Source organism: Pagrus major, chromosome 21 (genome assembly GCF_040436345.1).
Source record: "Pagrus major chromosome 21, Pma_NU_1.0".
Classification (NCBI taxonomy): Eukaryota; Metazoa; Chordata; class Actinopteri; order Spariformes; family Sparidae; genus Pagrus; species Pagrus major.
In genome coordinates, this window is record NC_133235.1 from 32,867,729 (window position 1) to 32,886,823 (window position 19,095).

At 42.3% G+C, this 19,095-nt stretch overlaps 1 protein-coding gene across 1 annotated transcript; it reads left to right on the top strand.

Annotated features, from left to right (window-relative positions):
• The first annotated feature begins 1,358 nt into the window (after nt 1–1,358).
• On the top strand, nt 1,359–18,555 carry LOC141017311 (uncharacterized). The gene is made up of 4 exons (XM_073491979.1): nt 1,359–1,645; nt 11,777–11,852; nt 12,554–12,624; nt 14,020–18,555. Exon 4 carries the CDS (start codon nt 14,184–14,186, stop codon nt 16,614–16,616), a length of 2,433 nt encoding a protein of 810 aa, XP_073348080.1. The 5' UTR covers nt 1,359–1,645; nt 11,777–11,852; nt 12,554–12,624; nt 14,020–14,183; the 3' UTR covers nt 16,617–18,555.
• The last annotated feature ends 540 nt before the right edge of the window (nt 18,556–19,095 follow it).

Genomic DNA, 19,095 nt, shown 5'->3' on the forward strand with positions numbered 1-19,095 from the left:
AATGATAAAGGTTAGAGGATACAATTAAAAATAGATTAGAACATTTTCTGTAAAAAGGCCGGAGTAACTTCTGGACTTCCTCAGCAGAGATTAAAGTGAAACTCTCCCCAAAATGCAACCTAGGCTTGTTTTGTGAATGTACCCAAGTCAAACCTTTGTGTAAAAGCATAATTATGACGAAAAAGCCACTTTTAAGATTCACCGTATTTTCGTTTTCGGGTCAAAATCATGTTCAATAGTGTGCTAGGGGCAGCTATACTGTAGCATCAGAATCGCTATTTTTAAAACACTAAGAAGACTCGACACAACATGAAACTTTGCTCGTAGCATCACCAGCGTCTCTACACATGAACACGAGCATTGAGAACATTGTTTGTGTACACAGAGTTCGTGCGAGATCTCACGTGACTTTTCCAGCTTTTAATTTTAGTATTGTTTTTTGTGCGTTATGTCGCACTCGGGGATCGATGCTTCTCGACTGGCAGGAAGGCGGCGAGCAGAACAAGCTACTGCCAGGTTGCATTTTGGCGAGAGTTACACTTTAAAGGAGTCCATTTTGAAGAGGAACTCCACAATTAACACATTTGTTGCACTGTACACATAATCACAAAGATTCTTGTCAGCGTATGATTTTACTGCAGGTCATTTTTTTCAACAAAAATATACTGTGTTCTTTTCCTTTTCAAAACTAGCGTCAAACATGTCCCTTTATGACCTTGTTTTGTGAGTATATGTACAGTTGCAGTCAAAAGTTGAGAGTAAAGAAAACGTACATCATGGCAGGTTTCAGTTCCAGTGATTTCTACAGTTCTCCTTTTTCTGTGATGGAATGAGTGCAACACAAACTACTTTATCACGAGAAACATTCATGAACTTTGCTTCAAATCTGAATCTGGGTCTTCTGAAAATGACCAAATCTGCTGGCTCAAAAATATACATACAGTAATTCTAACAATCAGTTTCTGTGATTATAGAAAGTTGTGTGAATCCGGGTTTCTTTGTATCATGGCCTCTTAACTTCTTCTGAGTGATTTTATGATTGATATTGCTGGTCTTGTGTGATACAGCCACTAGACACAAACACTACAATGGAAAAGTCTAAAGAGCTCAGCATTGATCAGAAAGAGCACATTATTGATCTGAACAAGTCAGGAAAGTCACTTGGAGTCATTTCCAATCTGTTTGGAGGTGAGAAGGCCTTTAACTTCAACAACACCATACTCCCTGTCCAGCATGCTGCTGGTAGTATGATGCTGTGGGGCTGGTTTGCTGTCAGTGGATCTGCTGCTCTAAAGAGAGTAAATGGAAAAATGTAGAAGGAGGATTACAAATTATTCAGGAAAGCCTAAAATCATCAGCAGAAGTGAACCCTTATTTGTGACTGCTTCCCATTATGCTTATTAGTCATTGATTATTTTTGGAAGTTTTCAAGATGTGTTGCAATGCAACAACTTCTCTTTCACTTTCACTTTCACATCTGTGAAGGGTTTCCGAGAAATGGTCCCACTGTTACGAAGGCATTAATTATGTTAACCTCAGCTCCAGCCCTACACAGGCAGGCGTGTTCCCTGTATATATACAGCAGCCGCAGACTAAGCTGAAGCAGAACTCACCCTCCTTTCCTGAATCAGAGACAATCTGAGCGGTAAGTTGCTGAACAGCTGTTAGTTCCTTCTTTCATATGTTCTGGTGTTTATGTGATAGTGAGGATTTTAGTCTTATAAAAATTGTTGCATAGTATAACAAATACACTCTTGTCAATTGTGGCAATGAGGTTAATGCACAGCACAGAGGTGAGACTCGTTATATATACAGGTGCATAAAAAAAATGTAGTACCATGGAAAAGTTTTGTTTTGTGATAAATAGCACTGCAGGTAAGAGGAAAAACATGTTGTTTTTGTCCCTTTTAAGATTTTTCCGATTTTTTTAAAAATTGGCTGCCCTCAACTCACAAGTTCAGACCAGCAGCCACCATCTTGTTGTGATAACATGTCAATACTTACCAGGAAGTGTATCACTGCGGCAGTCGTACAGCATCCCCAGGCTGAACGGCCGGCCGAGCGCTGCCAACTCCATCGTTCGCTGCAGGGTCCATCCCTAGACCAGAAAAAACAGAAAGTATTTACTTCACTTCTGTGACTGTCCTGCTGTCCAAACCTCATAATGCTAATTTCAATGATTTGTGTGTTTTCCCGTTTAAAGACTATTTGATTTGCTGTGTATTAAGAAACTTCCTTAACATTTGGGCCAACAAACCAATATAAACCCAAACTAGGAAAAAATAAAAAAGCCTCTTTTTCATCTTTTATGAAAAGCCACGTTTGTTTTTTACCTGATGATTATTATTATTTAATTTAGAGGTGAGACTACAGGTGCATTTAAAAAACAATGTAATCCCATGGAAAAGTTTTTTTTCTGTAATTTATTTTTAAATGACAGAATCATTACGTGTTCAACACAATATAATAGACAGAGCTTTTATATATTTCTAAATCACAATTAGGACTATGTATAATGTCCTTTATACTTGCATTTGTATATGGCAGCAGTTTATGGATCTCAACTTTTCTGACAGTGTATGTATATATATATATACATATATATGTGTGTGTATATATACACACATATATATACATATATATGTGTGTATATATATACATATATGTGTGTGTATATACAGTATATACATATATACATAAACATATATATACATATATATATATATATATATATATATATATATATATATGTATATATATACACATGTAGCCCGGGAATTAGAAGCACACAGGACACACTTACTGGGGTTCTTGTAGCCTTCTTATTTATTTCACATCAGTTGCAAAAAGGCTTATTTGACTGAATTTCTAAACTCAAAGTCATTCGTTCTCATCTGAGACTTTAGAGAGAACCGAAACCAAAAGCATAAAAAGAAACAAAATAGCATAGGGGACAAAATACGGCAGTGGGCTATGAAGGTCTACAGAAACAACAAAATACACACGTCATTAAAATCATGACACGGTCACATTAACTCGAAAATGTGCATTCAAAATATTACCACAGTCACTTACACGCCACGCAGCGTGGAACACGGGAGCTGGAGCTTCCTGAAGCTAGTCGTTAGCCCCGGTCGACGGCTGGCATGCTACCCTCTGAAATAAATCACCAATATCTCTAAATGAGACTATATTGTCACATTCTGTTACGGCGTCTCTTACAATGTGTGCGTATTTTACCTACCAATTGAACAGAACAACAGTCTCCTCTGTTCGGCGAGACATTTCAGGCACTTGTGGCTCACATTCAGCAGAAAAGACAACAATAACCCACAATGCACCTGGCGGCTAAACCAAAATGCGCCCAACTGAACCCCAAAACAGCTCAATGCTGCCACCTTGTGACCACTTATTTAACTCACTTACATTTTGTTTACATTTACATTTGAAATATGACATTTAAAAGAAAGAACAAAAGAAAACAAAAACACATTATAGTACATTGGAATACATTCACCCTTAAGTGGAAAATTACACTTAAGATTAATTTACCACCCGGCTACATGCTCCCCTGCAATTAGTCAACGTCCTCGGAGACTACAAAACATTAACTGACTCAAATGCTCCCTGCAATGCCTTTTCAAAGAGAGCAGTACCAAGACTTGTCAAAACCTGGGAGACCATGTCGGTGCTGACTGAGACAGCATTACAGGCTGACCTTGGCCAATTAAAAGGGTTTGGATGAGACCCTGCATTTGCCCGCTTGCTACGCCTAATAGCAGGTGTAGGTGCATAAGCTTTACTCCCAGCTCTGCTAGCCATGCCTGTTAGAGTGGGTCTTTTCCCATCTTCACCAATGAGCAGGTCACTGTCACTAACGTCTGAATGAACATCATTGTTTACACACTCTCTGTCACCATTTCCCATATCTGCCTGACCTCCCTCAGGTTCTTCACTGTCACTGTCATCCAAAGGTGCTGTCACAGGTAAATTAACCCTGTCGGCGACGCATGGCAGCTTTGGTATCTGCATAAACTGAGGAGGCAGGATTTCTTCAACAACAACAAACTCTGGGTCAGGGGACTCAGGAGACACGTCTTCAACTACAGGCTGTGTACTGACATGTGACCTAGTTTTGGTTCTGGGTTTGGGAACTGGTTTTGCACAAGGTCTCAACTCTGACCTATGAACTCTTTTGACGGGACCTCCTTCCAGAGGTTCAACAGTGTGTGTAGTTCCCTGAATGTCAACTACCTTGTAGACTGTTGGACTCCATGCATCTTGAATCTTATTTCTCCCTGAGGGTCTGTGACGTAGGAACACAACCTGACCAATGTCTATAGGGGGACAATACACTTTCTCATTTTGCAGCGCAATTCTCTCAGCTGCCTTCTGCTCTGAGTACTCTTTGGCTCTCTCATGTGCCTGTCGGAGTCTCTCCTGATGAACAGACAACCAGTCCTGTTTACGGTCTGACGTACACTCATGCCCTAATAATGCATCCACTGGGAGATGTGGCTGTGTACCAAAAAGCAGAAAATAGGGCGAGTACCCTGTGGTGGAATGAGGGGTAACATTATAGGCATACACTAATTCAGGAAGATGCTCTGGCCAACGCCTTTTCTTCTCCGGAGGAAGTGTCCTCAACAAGTCATGTAGGGTGCGGTTGTATCTTTCACACTGAGCATTTCCCTGTGGCCTGTATGGAGTTGTCCGTGTCTTTTTGACCCCATAGAGTTTGCACAGCTCTGCAACCACTTCACTCTCGAAATTTCTGCCCTGGTCAGAATGCAACCTCTCAGGGACACCGTACTTCATGAACCACTCTCTGAGCAGAACTTTAGCTGTTGTATCTGCTTTTTGGTCCTTGGTAGGATATGCCTGTGTGAACTTTGTAAAAACATCAGTCACAACTAGAACATTCTCACGGCCATCTGAAACTGGTTCTAGCACTGTAAAATCAATAGCCACCACTTCAAGCGGTCGGGAGGCTAGAAATGCTTTAACTGGAGCCTGGATTTTTGGCTGAGGCATCTTTGTCAAAATGCACCGCTCACAGTTTTTAACCCAGCTCTCAACATCTTCATAAAGCCCAACCCAGAAACATCTCCCTCTGAGCAGGTTCACAGTACGTTCTATGCCCTGATGGCCCATGTGGTTGTGTACACTCTCTAAGACTTGGTCTCTTAGACAACCAGGCACGAGTAACTGCCACACTTCACCATGACGTGGATCTCTGATTACTCTGTACAACAACCCTTCCTTTTCCTGTACACGACTCCACTGTTTCAACAGTCTTTTCACTGAGCTAGATAGGACTGCTCGCTCCCTAGCAGTAGGCTTCCTCCCCTGATCCCAAAATGTCCTGAATTCTTTCAGGGTGGAGTCACTAGCCTGAAAACCTATCAGCTCCTCTCTGGTAAAACCTGGAAGTGTGGGTGTGTTACCTTGTCTCGTGCTTATCTCACCTGATCCTGACTCCATAGCACGGATCTGTCTCACCTTGTAACACTCAAGACTTTTAGTGACAAGATCAGAATCTAGAACTGTCCCTCTCTCCATCAGGTTACACACGGCAATACAACCATCAAAATCTGAATCTGGATCAGTTTCAGGCTCCCCTGCAAACTCCTGCCTAGAGAGGGCATCTGCGGCGGCGTTGCTACTACCAGGACGGTACTTCACTTCAAAGTCAAAAACAGACAGTTGAGCTACCCACCTCTGCTCGATAGCGCCTAACTTGGCTGTTTTGAGGTGGCAGAGCGGATTGTTATCAGTCAGGACAACAAATTTCGCACCCAGCAGGTAACCTCTGAACTTCTCAGCAATTGCCCATTTTAAGGCAAGCAACTCTAACTTCATACTACTGTAATTCCTGTCATTTTTCTCGGCCTGGCGTAACCGGCGGCTAGCGTATGCTATAACGCGTTTGGCGTTACCCTGCTGCTGATACAATACAGCGCCTAATCCGTGCTGACTGGCGTCTGTCTCAACTATGAAGGGCTGTGTGAAATCAGCAAAACCCAAAATGGGAGCAGAGGTAAGTTTTCCTTTTAACTGTTCAAAAGATGACTCACACTCTTGTGTCCACATAGCGCCAAAGTGGTGAACTGCTTTTTTTGTTTTCTTTTCACCTGAACATTTGTTGACTAAGTCGTGCAGCGGTGCAGCAATTTGTGAGAAACCTTGAATGAATCTCCTGTAATAACTACAGAAACCTATAAAGGACTGCAGTTCTTTCACAGTGGTTGGGACCTTCCAGTTGTTAACAGCGGAGACCTTGGACGGGTCAGTCCCCACACCTTCCGCTGACACCTGATGACCCAGAAACTTTACTGACTGCTGTAGGAAAGCACACTTTTGCAACTTCACTTTAAGGCCTGTCTCTGCCAGTCTTTTCAGCACGGTTTCCAGTCTCTCCAAATGTTGCTCAAATGTCTCTGAAAAAACCAAGATATCATCTAGGTAGACCAGGAGTATCTGAAAAATGAGATCACTCATAGTGACTTGCATAAGCCTTTGAAATGTAGCCGGCCCATTACAAACACCAAAAGGCATTCGCACATATTCATATAAGCCAAACGGTGTAGTGAAAGCTGTCTTACTCATGTCTCTCTCATGCATGGCCACCTGATGATACCCGCTTGCTAAATCTATTGTTGAGAAGAATTTCGCCCCCCTCAACGCATCAAAACTCTCATCAATCCTTGGTAGCGGGAATGCATCGCGTCTCGTCTTGGAGTTAAGTTTTCTGTAGTCGACACATAGCCTTAGACTACCATCTACCTTCCTCACAAGCACTATCGGCGAAGCATAGGCACTGGAGCTTTCTCTGATAACTCCTTTTTTCAACAGCTTGCCTATGTGTTCCCTGACTTCACTGTACTGTGTGGGTGGGATTCGTCTGTATGGCTGTGTCACAGGTATGTCGTCTGTGAGATGAATCTCATGTTGCACTTTGTCAGTGTGGCCTAGATCTACATCCTCTGTTGCGAACACAAAAGAATATTTCTCCAGCAGCAAAGCCAGTTGTGCATGCTGTTCTGGGCTACCACTTACATCAAGCTGGTCGAGGATGGACTGTACATCTGTGGGTGTTTTGGGATGTTTGTCGATGCTCACTTGTTCAGTGTCTGCTGAGATTCTCTGGAACTGTATCTCACAAAGTTCATCACTTTTTACACTGTCTACATGAGTCAAAACCCCTAGCCTGATCCTTGGCTTCAGCCAGATATCTTCATCAGACATGTTCATGACTTGGACAGGAAACACATGACTTTCAGATGAAACTAAGGTAGGTACAACAACCAAACCTCCAGGCAAGGGTGCACTCACAGGCTCCAGCAACATTAAAGGGCCATGTTCACTCACAGTCCTAAATCCCCTTGCCATGACTGTGGCAGCAGACAATGCAGGAACGTGGACCATCTCCCTACTCGCCACTCTAGCAAAGGAGAGCCTGTCTGTTACAGTTACTGCATGAAGATTATTGAAAGCCTCCCTCCAGTTCGAGTCAAGTTTACTCTGTAGTGTGGTGTCAAACTCAGTGTGTACGAGCTCTCGACATTTTTTGACAACATTCATCCCTATGAGACCTGGAACAGAGGAAGAGTGTGCAGAATCCTTGACTATCAGGAAGCCTCGCTCTGGGATAGTCAGACCCATTACCTCGACCTCAAGTTCTACATAGCCCATATAGGGTATGTCTAACCCATTTGCTGCGGTGATCTTTAACCACTCAAATGCAGGATGAATGTCTTCACTTTTATCTGACAAGTGTTCCCTGAAAAAACTCTCAGAAATTGTGCTGACCTGGCTACCAGTGTCAAGTAGGCATGATACTGAGACTCCCTGAAGTTTCACCTCGACAGTTTTGCATTCTCCGACTGCACGCTCTAGGATCCTACTTCTGTCTGGTGTTACTGCTGGTGAGCCAGTAGATCCCCCTCGAATTGCCTGGCTCATGGCAACCGAGGGTGAAAGTTTTCCTGCACTACAGAAGGTGTTGACTCATCTTGGACTCTGTTGGCCTGCAGGCACTTTTTGGCAATGTGGCCCGCGCCTCGACACTTGAAACAGATAGGCTGGCCGTCTGGTGTGTACCGTGGTTGCAGTCTAGCTCGTGGCTTGGGCTCTTGGAAAGTCATTTGAGTGGTACGTCTACTCAGCTCAGTTACAGCACTTGCTAGGTCGGCGAGTGTTTTGCCTAACTCTACTAACTGTTTTCCCTGTTGAGCTACTGCTCTTTGAACATCACCTAATGCAGTAGATTGGCCATTGTTTGCCTCAGTAGTAGAAAACTGGGATTCTGAAACCTCTGACTTAACCTGGCTGCTCTTAACAATTCTGGGACGATGGGGCCTGCTTTCCTCCATTTCCCACAGGAGGGCTTCGCGCCTCACATCTAAAAGGCTACAGTCTGGTTGGTCTCTGACCATCTTTCTGAGTTCACGTCTGAGAGCTGAATCCCTTAAACCCTCAATGAACTGGTCCCGGAGAACGGCTTTCTCATTAGGTATCACGTTTGCTGACTGCTTCACTACAGAGCTCAAGATCTGGGACAGGGCATGGGAGTAGTCACGGAGGTCTTCACCCTCCACTTGTTTACGGTTGTAAAAGGTCTGCAAAAGCTGTGTGATGCTGCGTTTTTCCCCAAATGCATTCCTTAAGTAGGAGTATAAATCACTGGGCCTCACTGACTGACCCCCCATGCATAGTCGAACCTCCTCCAATGCAGGACCACGCAACAGAGATAGAATGTAGTCACACTGCCCCTCTGTTGTCTGCTCTCTGGATCTTAAAACCCTTTCAATCTCTTCAATAAACTCTTCCACAGACCTCCCATCTGTACCACCCTCCCCACTAAATGCTTGGACCTGGCGTTCTCTTGGAACATAGATGTATGAACGTGTGGGTGCGCTATTATCATTTGCCCTCTGAGCCCCTATCTCATCATTTAACCTGACAAGTTCATCTCGCAATTGGGTGAGCTCTTGCATGCGAGTCTGCATTTCTGCTGTAGCATCTGTACTTGGGCCTGCTACCTCATCTGATGCCTCGTCGAACTGGGCAGCATCATCATCAGAACCACTAGCCATGATGAAATGTTAGTTTTTACTCAGTCCAGTCTGAATGTGAATCTTAAGTTCACACAAGAATCAAGGATACGATGAACACAGTCTTGAAACACTGCTGAATCTTGCTCTTGGCAGCCGGACGAAGTGCTGGGCAGCTGGCGTCGCGGTGGAATCCTCAGCGCAGGTCTGGATGAGCCGTGTCGATCAGGAAACAGTGGCGCCACTGGAGCTCCTCAAGTCGTCTCTCACCGGTCACCGCTTCCGCTACAGGCTGGCCTCTCCGACACGTCCACCCACAGGCTTCTCCTGCAATCTTCACCACTGCCGTATTTTGTCAAATAAAAAATAAAAACAAGCTACTACTGCCAATTGCAAAAAAATGTTTTAGCTACACCCCACTCCTGGTACCAAAATGTGTAGCCCGGGAATTAGAAGCACACAGGACACACTTACTGGGGTTCTTGTAGCCTTCTTATTTATTTCACATCAGTTGCAAAAAGGCTTATTTGACTGAATTTCTAAACTCAAAGTCATTCGTTCTCATCTGAGACTTTAGAGAGAACCGAAACCAAAAGCATAAAAAGAAACAAAATAGCATAGGGGACAAAATACGGCAGTGGGCTATGAAGGTCTACAGAAACAACAAAATACACACGTCATTAAAATCATGACACGGTCACATTAACTCGAAAATGTGCATTCAAAATATTACCACAGTCACTTACACGCCACGCAGCGTGGAACACGGGAGCTGGAGCTTCCTGAAGCTAGTCGTTAGCCCCGGTCGACGGCTGGCATGCTACCCTCTGAAATAAATCACCAATATCTCTAAATGAGACTATATTGTCACATTCTGTTACGGCGTCTCTTACAATGTGTGCGTATTTTACCTACCAATTGAACAGAACAACAGTCTCCTCTGTTCGGCGAGACATTTCAGGCACTTGTGGCTCACATTCAGCAGAAAAGACAACAATAACCCACAATGCACCTGGCGGCTAAACCAAAATGCGCCCAACTGAACCCCAAAACAGCTCAATGCTGCCACCTTGTGACCACTTATTTAACTCACTTACATTTTGTTTACATTTACATTTGAAATATGACATTTAAAAGAAAGAACAAAAGAAAACAAAAACACATTATAGTACATTGGAATACATTCACCCTTAAGTGGAAAATTACACTTAAGATTAATTTACCACCCGGCTACACACACATATATATACATATATATGTGTGTATATATATACATATATATATATATATATATATATATATACTGTATATATATATATATATATATATATATATATACACACACATATATGTATATATATACACACATATATATGTATATATATCAGCTCAGTGTTATGGTCATACTGACAGCCTACTAGTAACAGAATAGGCACCCAGTAGTTAAATAATAACTAAGGTATATATTCTTTGAAAGATCCTGAATTGTGACGCCCTTATTTCTTAACTTCACATTTTGTTCTCATGCACCTACATATATGTATTGGTACATACTGTACTGGTACACTGTTAGTCCAAGTCTGTTAGTCCAGACTGTGATCTAAAGCGTTATGTAGTGTCTGAGTGTTTCTTATACCTCCTGAGCTCTGAGTGATAGGACAGGATGGGACAGGACCAGATGCTTCCCTTTAAGTATATGCGGGAAGGGGACAAGGTAGAGGTCTCATGTCCAGGAGAACAACATATTAGTCCTGTAGTGTGCGTCAGAGAATAGCTAAAGGAAGAGGCCCCACACTGAGGACTGACCAGTTCAGAGGTTCAAGATTGATTTGATGTATACATTTTCATCTTAGTATAGAGAGACTAGCAGGTCAACTTCAGATAACATCAATATAGTCACACACACACATTCACGTACACATATTCCCTTGAGAGAGAGGTGTTATGCAGACCTATTCTTTTCCCATAGGATAGGAGGGCTCTCAGTGCCCTAAAAGTAAACAATTAGAGGAAACATGCGGGCCTGAGCAAATGGACTCTAAAAAGGACCCGCACACTAGAGAACGGGGGTTTGGTTGATCTCCTAAGACTGAGGGTCTGAGAGGAGTTCTGATAGAGCAGAGGGCAAAGCATTTTGGGCATCACTTTGCCGAGATTTGAGAATACCAGGGAGTGGCCACACTCTGGTTCGGACGCTGCCTTGAGATCTGTTTCAATAAAGATTGCTCTGTCAAATCCACCCAGCCTTGCCTCCGCAGAATCTTTTATCAACATACTACACGGCAACACCTTTTGAGGACGACAGCCCATATACTTCAGTTACCAGTATTGTTACTCACGGCTGATATTCTTCTACATTTACAGAAGAAACAGAGTAAAGTGTGCAGGAGTAGGCAGTTTAATGATGATGACATTTGCCAGTTTAATGTCATTCTCTTTCCTGCTCAATCCTCCTTCTTATCTAACTTACAGCTAACTTACATGAATACCTGTTGTATTGTTGTGGACCTTATCTTGTTGAAAGAGGAATCAAACACTGCTTACATCAGTTTTCAGGATAGAGAGCTAATTAGCTGGTCAGGTGCAGCACATTAAAAAGATCATTAATGTACCTGCAGATGTCTGTCTGTGCAGAAAGGATGACTAAATCTGAATAAAAGTTGGACTTTCAAATAGAAAGCCTGGTTCATAAAAGTGACTTTGTACTCTTTTTGTTTTAGGAATTTGGAGAACGAGGTGTAAATCCAAAGCATCAGATTCTGAGCTGTGCGACTGGACTGAGAACAGTTAACAGAGGTTTGTCTTAATTCATTTCCGTTATCTGTTTTCTTCTGTTTCTTTCTTTGTTCAGGTAGCAGTCACTGATGACAGTTCAGGTAATGATAATGCAGTCTCTTGTCTTTCATTCTGTCTTTTGCATTACAATGCTAAAATTAAAACTGCAAGCAGTGATGAACGGGCCCTCGCAGTCCACGCGCGTCGGGGTGTGCTGCTGTCGGGGCATGGCGCTTATCCGGCCCCATTGGCCGATTATTGTGTATGCGTGTCTTAACTGTCCGTGTGTTAACCGGACTGGATTTGGTGAAGATATGCAAGACTGTCTGTTTGGCCACAATGTGCAGGAAATTGTTGTTTTATATTTTGGGCGTTCTTTAGACTATCACAATTCTTTTAATGACTTTTTGTCAGGAGGGTCCACAGATTCTGTGTGCAAAGTTTGGTGCAAATGGGAGCAATTGCCTGGGAGGAGTTTGAAAAAGTAGGTTTGCGACATTTCGCGAATTTGCGAAAAAAAAAGTTCAGGAGATTCAGCACAATTCACTGAACGCATGGATATAAGGTTTTTGAATGTGCGACAAAGTATATGGGAGTTATAAGCCAAAACCGGCTAAGCGCCATGCCCGACACGCGTGGACTGCGAGGGCCCGTTCATCACTGCTTGCAGTTTTAATTCTAATAGCATTTTCTGGAATAAAGTATTTTCTGTATTTCTCCAGGCTTTCCTCCTTTGAGTCTTCTGATTGCCTCATCGAGCTCATACTGGTGCTCACTTGGCTTCCTTAAACAGGTAAGTAGTAGTAACCATCATACTGACTTTGTTGATGTTTTCCATAATCTTGTGTTAACACTGTGCACGCTGTAGATCCAAAAATAACGTTTTATCACAGCAAACATTTTGACATGTCAATGCAGGACAAGCACATGTGTAACTGATAATAAACCCAGGTTTCCAGTATTGCTCATGTTGGTTCACATGAGGCTTCCTAGAACACTCAGTTGAACAGATCCTTCTGATCTTAGCTGTTGCCTGTTTTTACAATAAGACAAAAGTCTGCTGTGAAAAAGGTTTGAGAGTTGATGCTTATGTATGAGAATCATTCAATGTCTTGCAAAGCACAGATCACAAAAAGAAAAGAAAAAAACAAAGGCAGCAAGACAAGCTTTTATTTATTCAGCACATTTCATAGTGGGGGGCAGTGTCGTGCATGAACCTGCTAAAAGAGCACATTCATTAAAAGTGCTCATATTTTTTAACTCATAGTAACTGTTTGCTACGAATTAACTTGAATGTGAGAGTCGTTAAATCCCACAAGTGTCAACGAGGCTCACAAGTACAACTAGGCAGTATAAAATGGAAGAAGGTAATGTTTCATATCGACTAATTAAAGCACAGAAGCTCAAGTTTATTGCATTTCCTTAGAAATCCAGGGGTTAGTGATACTTTAAAGCCTAATGAGAGCTCCCAGTCAGAAACACAGCCTCTGATTGGTCCACAGGTGCAGCCCAAGGCATCATGGGGCTGCCAGTGGATGGCTAAACATGCTTTTAACAATGACGCGTATACAAATTACAATCACAGACGACATTCAGTGTTGGATTTATCATTTTGTCTCCAAAAGACACTGTAGTTCAAGGTTGGATTATAAAGCTGCTGAACGGGATACAGGAGGCTCGTTAGCACAGTGGTTTGGGCAAAAAAGTAACTCTTAAAAATGCAGCTTTCCAGAGATATGTAGTAAAGAGTGACATACTTTGATATCGTATATAACATCATTGACGACAAGGTCAGGGTATAATGCATTTCTTGACATAGTAAATTTAATAATTTTACCGAAATTTTACTAGTAATGTGTTGATATTACTTTATTGCTGCTAAAAGTAATACACTGCTGTTACACGTTACTTTATGACAAACACCCACAACGCTACTAGGGCAGGAAATAGAAGAAGGGATGGAAGATGTTTTATTGAATTGAACCACATGTCATTAACAGTTTTTAAGACAAAGTAGTCTGTGTTCCACTCATTCCATTACAGAAAAAATTAACATATATATATTATAATAATCACACGCACACATGTGTAAAAAGAGAGTAGTGGCATTGGGGAACTATAGTATAACCATAGTAACTGCAACTGAGAGTCTGTACATTATTATTTTTCTACATTTCATCTTTTACAGATTTGGACCAGTCAGCACTTCACTCACTTCAAGAGCAGAAGACGTACACTTTTACTGCGCAGACTGCCAGTCTCAACTGTCATTTTCTGACTTGAATTAGTCTGCCTCTTCAGAGAGCTGGTCCTGGTAACACCTGATTATAAAGTTAGAACTTCAAAAACAAAATGGCCACTGTGCTAGATTATTTTTTCAGAGGCCCCAAGCGGCTGGCTGACGCTGTGAAAGCAAAGGGCTCAAAGCTAGGAGCACAGAAAGGGTTTCTCCCCGTTTATAAAGTTAAACTGAAGGATGAAAAAATCCAAGTTGATGGCTGCAGGCGTTTCAGTTTTGGGAAAGACTCCACTAAACACAATCGCACCATCATGGTTCTCGGAGCAACTGGTGCTGGGAAGTCAACTCTCATCAATGGGATGATCAATTACATTCTGGGTGTTGAATGGCAGGATCCATATCGGTTTAAGTTAGTTCATGAGGATCCATCGAAATCACAAGCTCACAGCCAGACTTCTGAAGTCACTGTGTACAAGCTCAACCACCAGGAGGGGTTTAAAATAGACTACTCACTGACCATTGTTGACACTCCAGGATTTGGAGATACAAGAGGCATAGAGAGAGACAGGGAGATCACAGAACAGCTGCGTAATCTCTTCACTGATCAGCGAGGTGTCAGTGAAATTGATGCTATATGTTTTGTAGCTCAGTCTGCTTTAGCTCGACTCACACCAACACAGAAATATGTGTTTGACTCTGTGCTCTCAATCTTTGGCAAAGATGTGGCAGAAAACATCAGAGTGCTGGTGACATTCGCAGACGGCCAGCGTCCTCCAGTTCTAGAGGCGATCAAAGCTTCAGGTGTCCCATGTCCTACAACAGAAGATGGGCTGCCACTTCACTTCAAATTCAATAATTCAGCCTTGTTTGCAGACAACAAATCATCTGAAGCAGGCGGCACAAAAGAGGAGGATGAGGATGGAGGCTTTGATCAGATGTTTTGGAACATGGGAACAAGAAGCATGAAGAGGTTCTTTGTTGCTTTGAATGTGATTGAAACCAAAAGCTTGACATTAACTAAGGAGGTCCTCAGAGAGAGACAGAGCCTCGAAAATTCAGTTGAAAATTTGCAGAAGCAGGTTAAACTTGGGTTAGCCAAGCTTGAGGAGGTAAAAGAGACAGCTGAAAAACTGAAGGAGCACGAGGCAGAGATCAGCAGAAATGAGAACTTTGAGTTTTACGTCACTGTCAAAAAGCCTGTTCAAACAGATATTTCAGGTACTGGAGAGTACATCACCAACTGTCAGCAGTGTCATTACACCTGTCACCATCCCTGTGCGTATTCCAACGATGCAGATAAAAGAAAATGTTGTGCAATGGGACCAGATGGAAATTGTACTGCCTGTCCAGGCAAATGTATTTGGAGTGTACATTATAATCAGAAGTACAAATGGGATTATGTGGAGACTAAAAAAAAACAAACAATCAAATCACTGCAAGAAAAGTACCTGAAAGCCTCAAAGGCTAAGACACCCATTGAAGCAATGATTGCAACACTGAGAGCTGAATATGATCGTGTGCAGGATAAGGTGGAGAAACTGATGGAGAGCTCTGGCAAGTGTTTAAACAGACTTAAAGAGATAGCACTGAAGCCAAATCCGCTCTCCACTCCAGAGTACATTGACCTGCTTATTGAGGGAGAGAAATCTGAGGGCAAGCCAGGCTGGAAGCAACGAGTTCAGAGCCTGATAGCTATCAGAGAAAAAGCTGAGACCATGGCTAAAGTAGACAGAGGAGAGAATCCCCTCCACAGTTCACCTGACTCAAACAATCAAACAAAGAACAATACCAACCAAAACAAGACTAAAACCAACAGAGACCAAGACAAGATCAATTCTAATGCAGACCAAGGTGAGGTAGTGACCGATACCAACCAAGGCCAAGACGAGACTAAGAATGACTCTAATTTGAACAAAAGCCGAGACACTGAGGTTAATGCTAACTCAGACCAAGACATGTTAGATTCTGATGACAAGACAAGCCAGGACAGTGAGCTTGATACTAACTCAGACCAAGACAAGTTAGATTCTGACGCCAACACAAGCCAGGACAGTGAGCTTGATACTAACTCAGACCAAGACAAGTTAGATTCTGACGCCAACACAAGCCAGGACAGTGAGCTTGATACTAACCCAGACCAAGACAAGTTAGATTCTGACGCCAACACAAGCCAGGACAGTGAGCTTGATACTAACTCAGACCAAGACAAGTTAGATCCTGATGCCAAGACAAGCCAGGATAGTGAGGTTAATGCTAACCCAGACCAAGACAAGTTAGATCCTGATGCCAAGACAAGCCAGGATAGTGAGGTTAATGCTAACCCAGACCAAGACAAGTTAGATCCTGATGCCAAGACAAGCCAGGACAGTGAGCTTGATACTAACTCAGACCAAGACAAGTTAGATACTGATGCCAAGACAAGCCAGGACAGTGAGCTTGATACTAACCCAGACCAAGACAAGTTAGATTCTGACGCCAACACAAGCCAGGACAGTGAGCTTTTGGATCCTAATCACCACTGGACTGAGAACAGCCAACACAGGTAGCCACCCTGTGACTCTCTCAGAGGGCCACTAAAGTGCTCCTAGTGACGGTCAAAGCACCAGCAGACTCCCTGATTTTACCACAGAGACACAGAGTCTGACAGCAGCTGCTTAGCTCTGACCTTCAGCTCTACATGTGTGTCTCTGTTCCTGCTACACTGAGTAGTGGTCAGTCAGTGTCCACCAACTTTTCATGTCAGCACTGTGTATTCACTAGGCCTCATACAGTCACTGCTTCCTCAATGTTGTGTTGTATTATAGCAGTGACCAGCAGTACTACAACTCACTCTGTTGTAGGGTCGGTCCACAAAAATGTCTCACTTTGGGAGCTTCAGTGTTCCCCCTAGGAGCCATACTTACAGTACATGTGGTCGCAGCTATTGTGAATTCATGCTTGCTTAAATGTTGTGGGTATATCAAATCAAATCAATTTTATTTTTGAAGCCCAAAATCACAATCACATTGCCTCAGTGGGCTTTACAATCTGTACAGTGACTTAGACCCTCAATTCGAGTGAGGAAAAACTTTCCATATTGAGAAAAAGAAACCTTTAACGGGGGAAAAGAAGACGGAGGAAACCTCAGGAAGAGCCACAGAGAAGGGATCCCTCTCCCAGGATGGACAGATATGCAATAGATGTCGCATGTTCAGAAAATAACAACCAAATCGCAGTTTACAAGTTACACTGACAGAATATCTGATACAAATTATAATATATATAAAGCGTGTGGATCCAGGAGACGACTGAGCAGGCTGATACATCGCCAAGTGGTGCCCAAGCCACAAGACCTCCTCTCCACCGTGGTGACCTGGAAGAGGGCAGGCCACACAAGATAATTAGCAGTAAAACAGAGAGATCAGAGTGAGGAGGCATCAAATTTTACAGAAACACAGATATAAGGAGACAGTAAAACAGAGGAGAGCAATGGTCCAGCGGAGCTCAGGGTGTGACGATCAAGAACCGTCAATATGTGAGGCAGCAGGAGCCAGGAGAGGTAGATGGTCCCCGGGGCCCAAGGTCCATCAGAAGGGAGCCTGAATGAAAAGGGAGGAGGAGGAGGAAGCTATAGAGAGTGACACAGCTTGCAGCTTGTGGGGACAGAAAACAAAACAAGTTAGAGAAATGTGATGTTAATCAGAATAAACAGATTGACTGAGACCGACCCACTGAAGAAGCTAGCAGTCGAAGTCAAGGACTAATTAAAGTCTAAATCTCAAGAGAAATAAGAAAAAGAAAATGTAGTCACGTGACAGAAGTCTTGTCAAAGTATTTTTTTTCCTTTATTTGAGTTTGTATTCGCTTCTGACTGTTTTATCATCTAACGATAAACACGTTTAAGATGCTGTTATCAACACTTATAATCTCTTATGTAAATAAGCATCTATTAAGGACTCATCAGGGCCTTATTACCTATCAGTTGATGATTATTCCAAGTACCTTATTATAAAGTGCCACCCAGTAATATCTGCTTCTTGCTAAGTTTGATTTTCTTTGAGATTCAAAAACATAATTGACGTGAATAATGTTTCTGTTTGATATTGATGTGTACTGAATGACATGTTCTTGTCCTGTAGTAATAAGGAGGCTTCTGCTGAAAGATGGATATGACAAGAGGTCCATAGAGAAACTGTGGCCTGTTTGCTCAGACTGAAAGCGGCTGTGGTTTTTTCACCTCGGCTGACACTTTGTCATTCTAGATTGAAAACAGGTCACAGCTGATGCTAAGCTTTACAAGTCAGAGAAGTTAATTCATGTTTTCTAAGAACTATATTATGTGACAAGAAGAAGGAGTTATGTCATCGGTGTCGTCCTAGTTTTCTTTCTTGTCTTTTCATCTTATTTTTGTATATTATTGTTTTTGTTTGTAATTTTGTGATCACCTGAAAAAAAAAAAAATGTGAAAACTTAAATAAAACTGGAGTGTATTTTGTACATTCCAACCAAAGTTCTGGACTTGGCTCATTTCTCTGAGGTCATCTGACCACCTCACCAGGTAACGAGTCTTTTAAACACCTTGTGGAAATCTAAAAAAATTGAAACTACTTAGACAAGATTTTTTATTTAAGAAGAGAAATTGCTAAACCTAAATTGGTGACAACATTTTATAGAACTGATTTATGGCACGTTTAATACAGTTTCTGAGTATTCTTGTGATGTGTACGTGAGTATGTCATATACACATGCGTATGTCTCAGTTATAACATCAGCACACCAATTAAATGAAAAATAACTCAATGATTAAAAGGAAATGAAAACCAACATGTAGAACTGTTGCCCTCTGATGTGTCATTGTGCACTTTGGCCCTCTGCAGGTCCCTTTTGTTTGAAGACTTTTCAAATCAGCCTTCACTTTTATAAAGAACCCATTTCAAATCATCAACATGACAATCTTCATTTTTTTCATGTAGCTCAACATCTTCTAGGTCAGAGTGTAAGACCAAGCAGTGAATAAGTTATTATATAATACAATTCATGAAATTA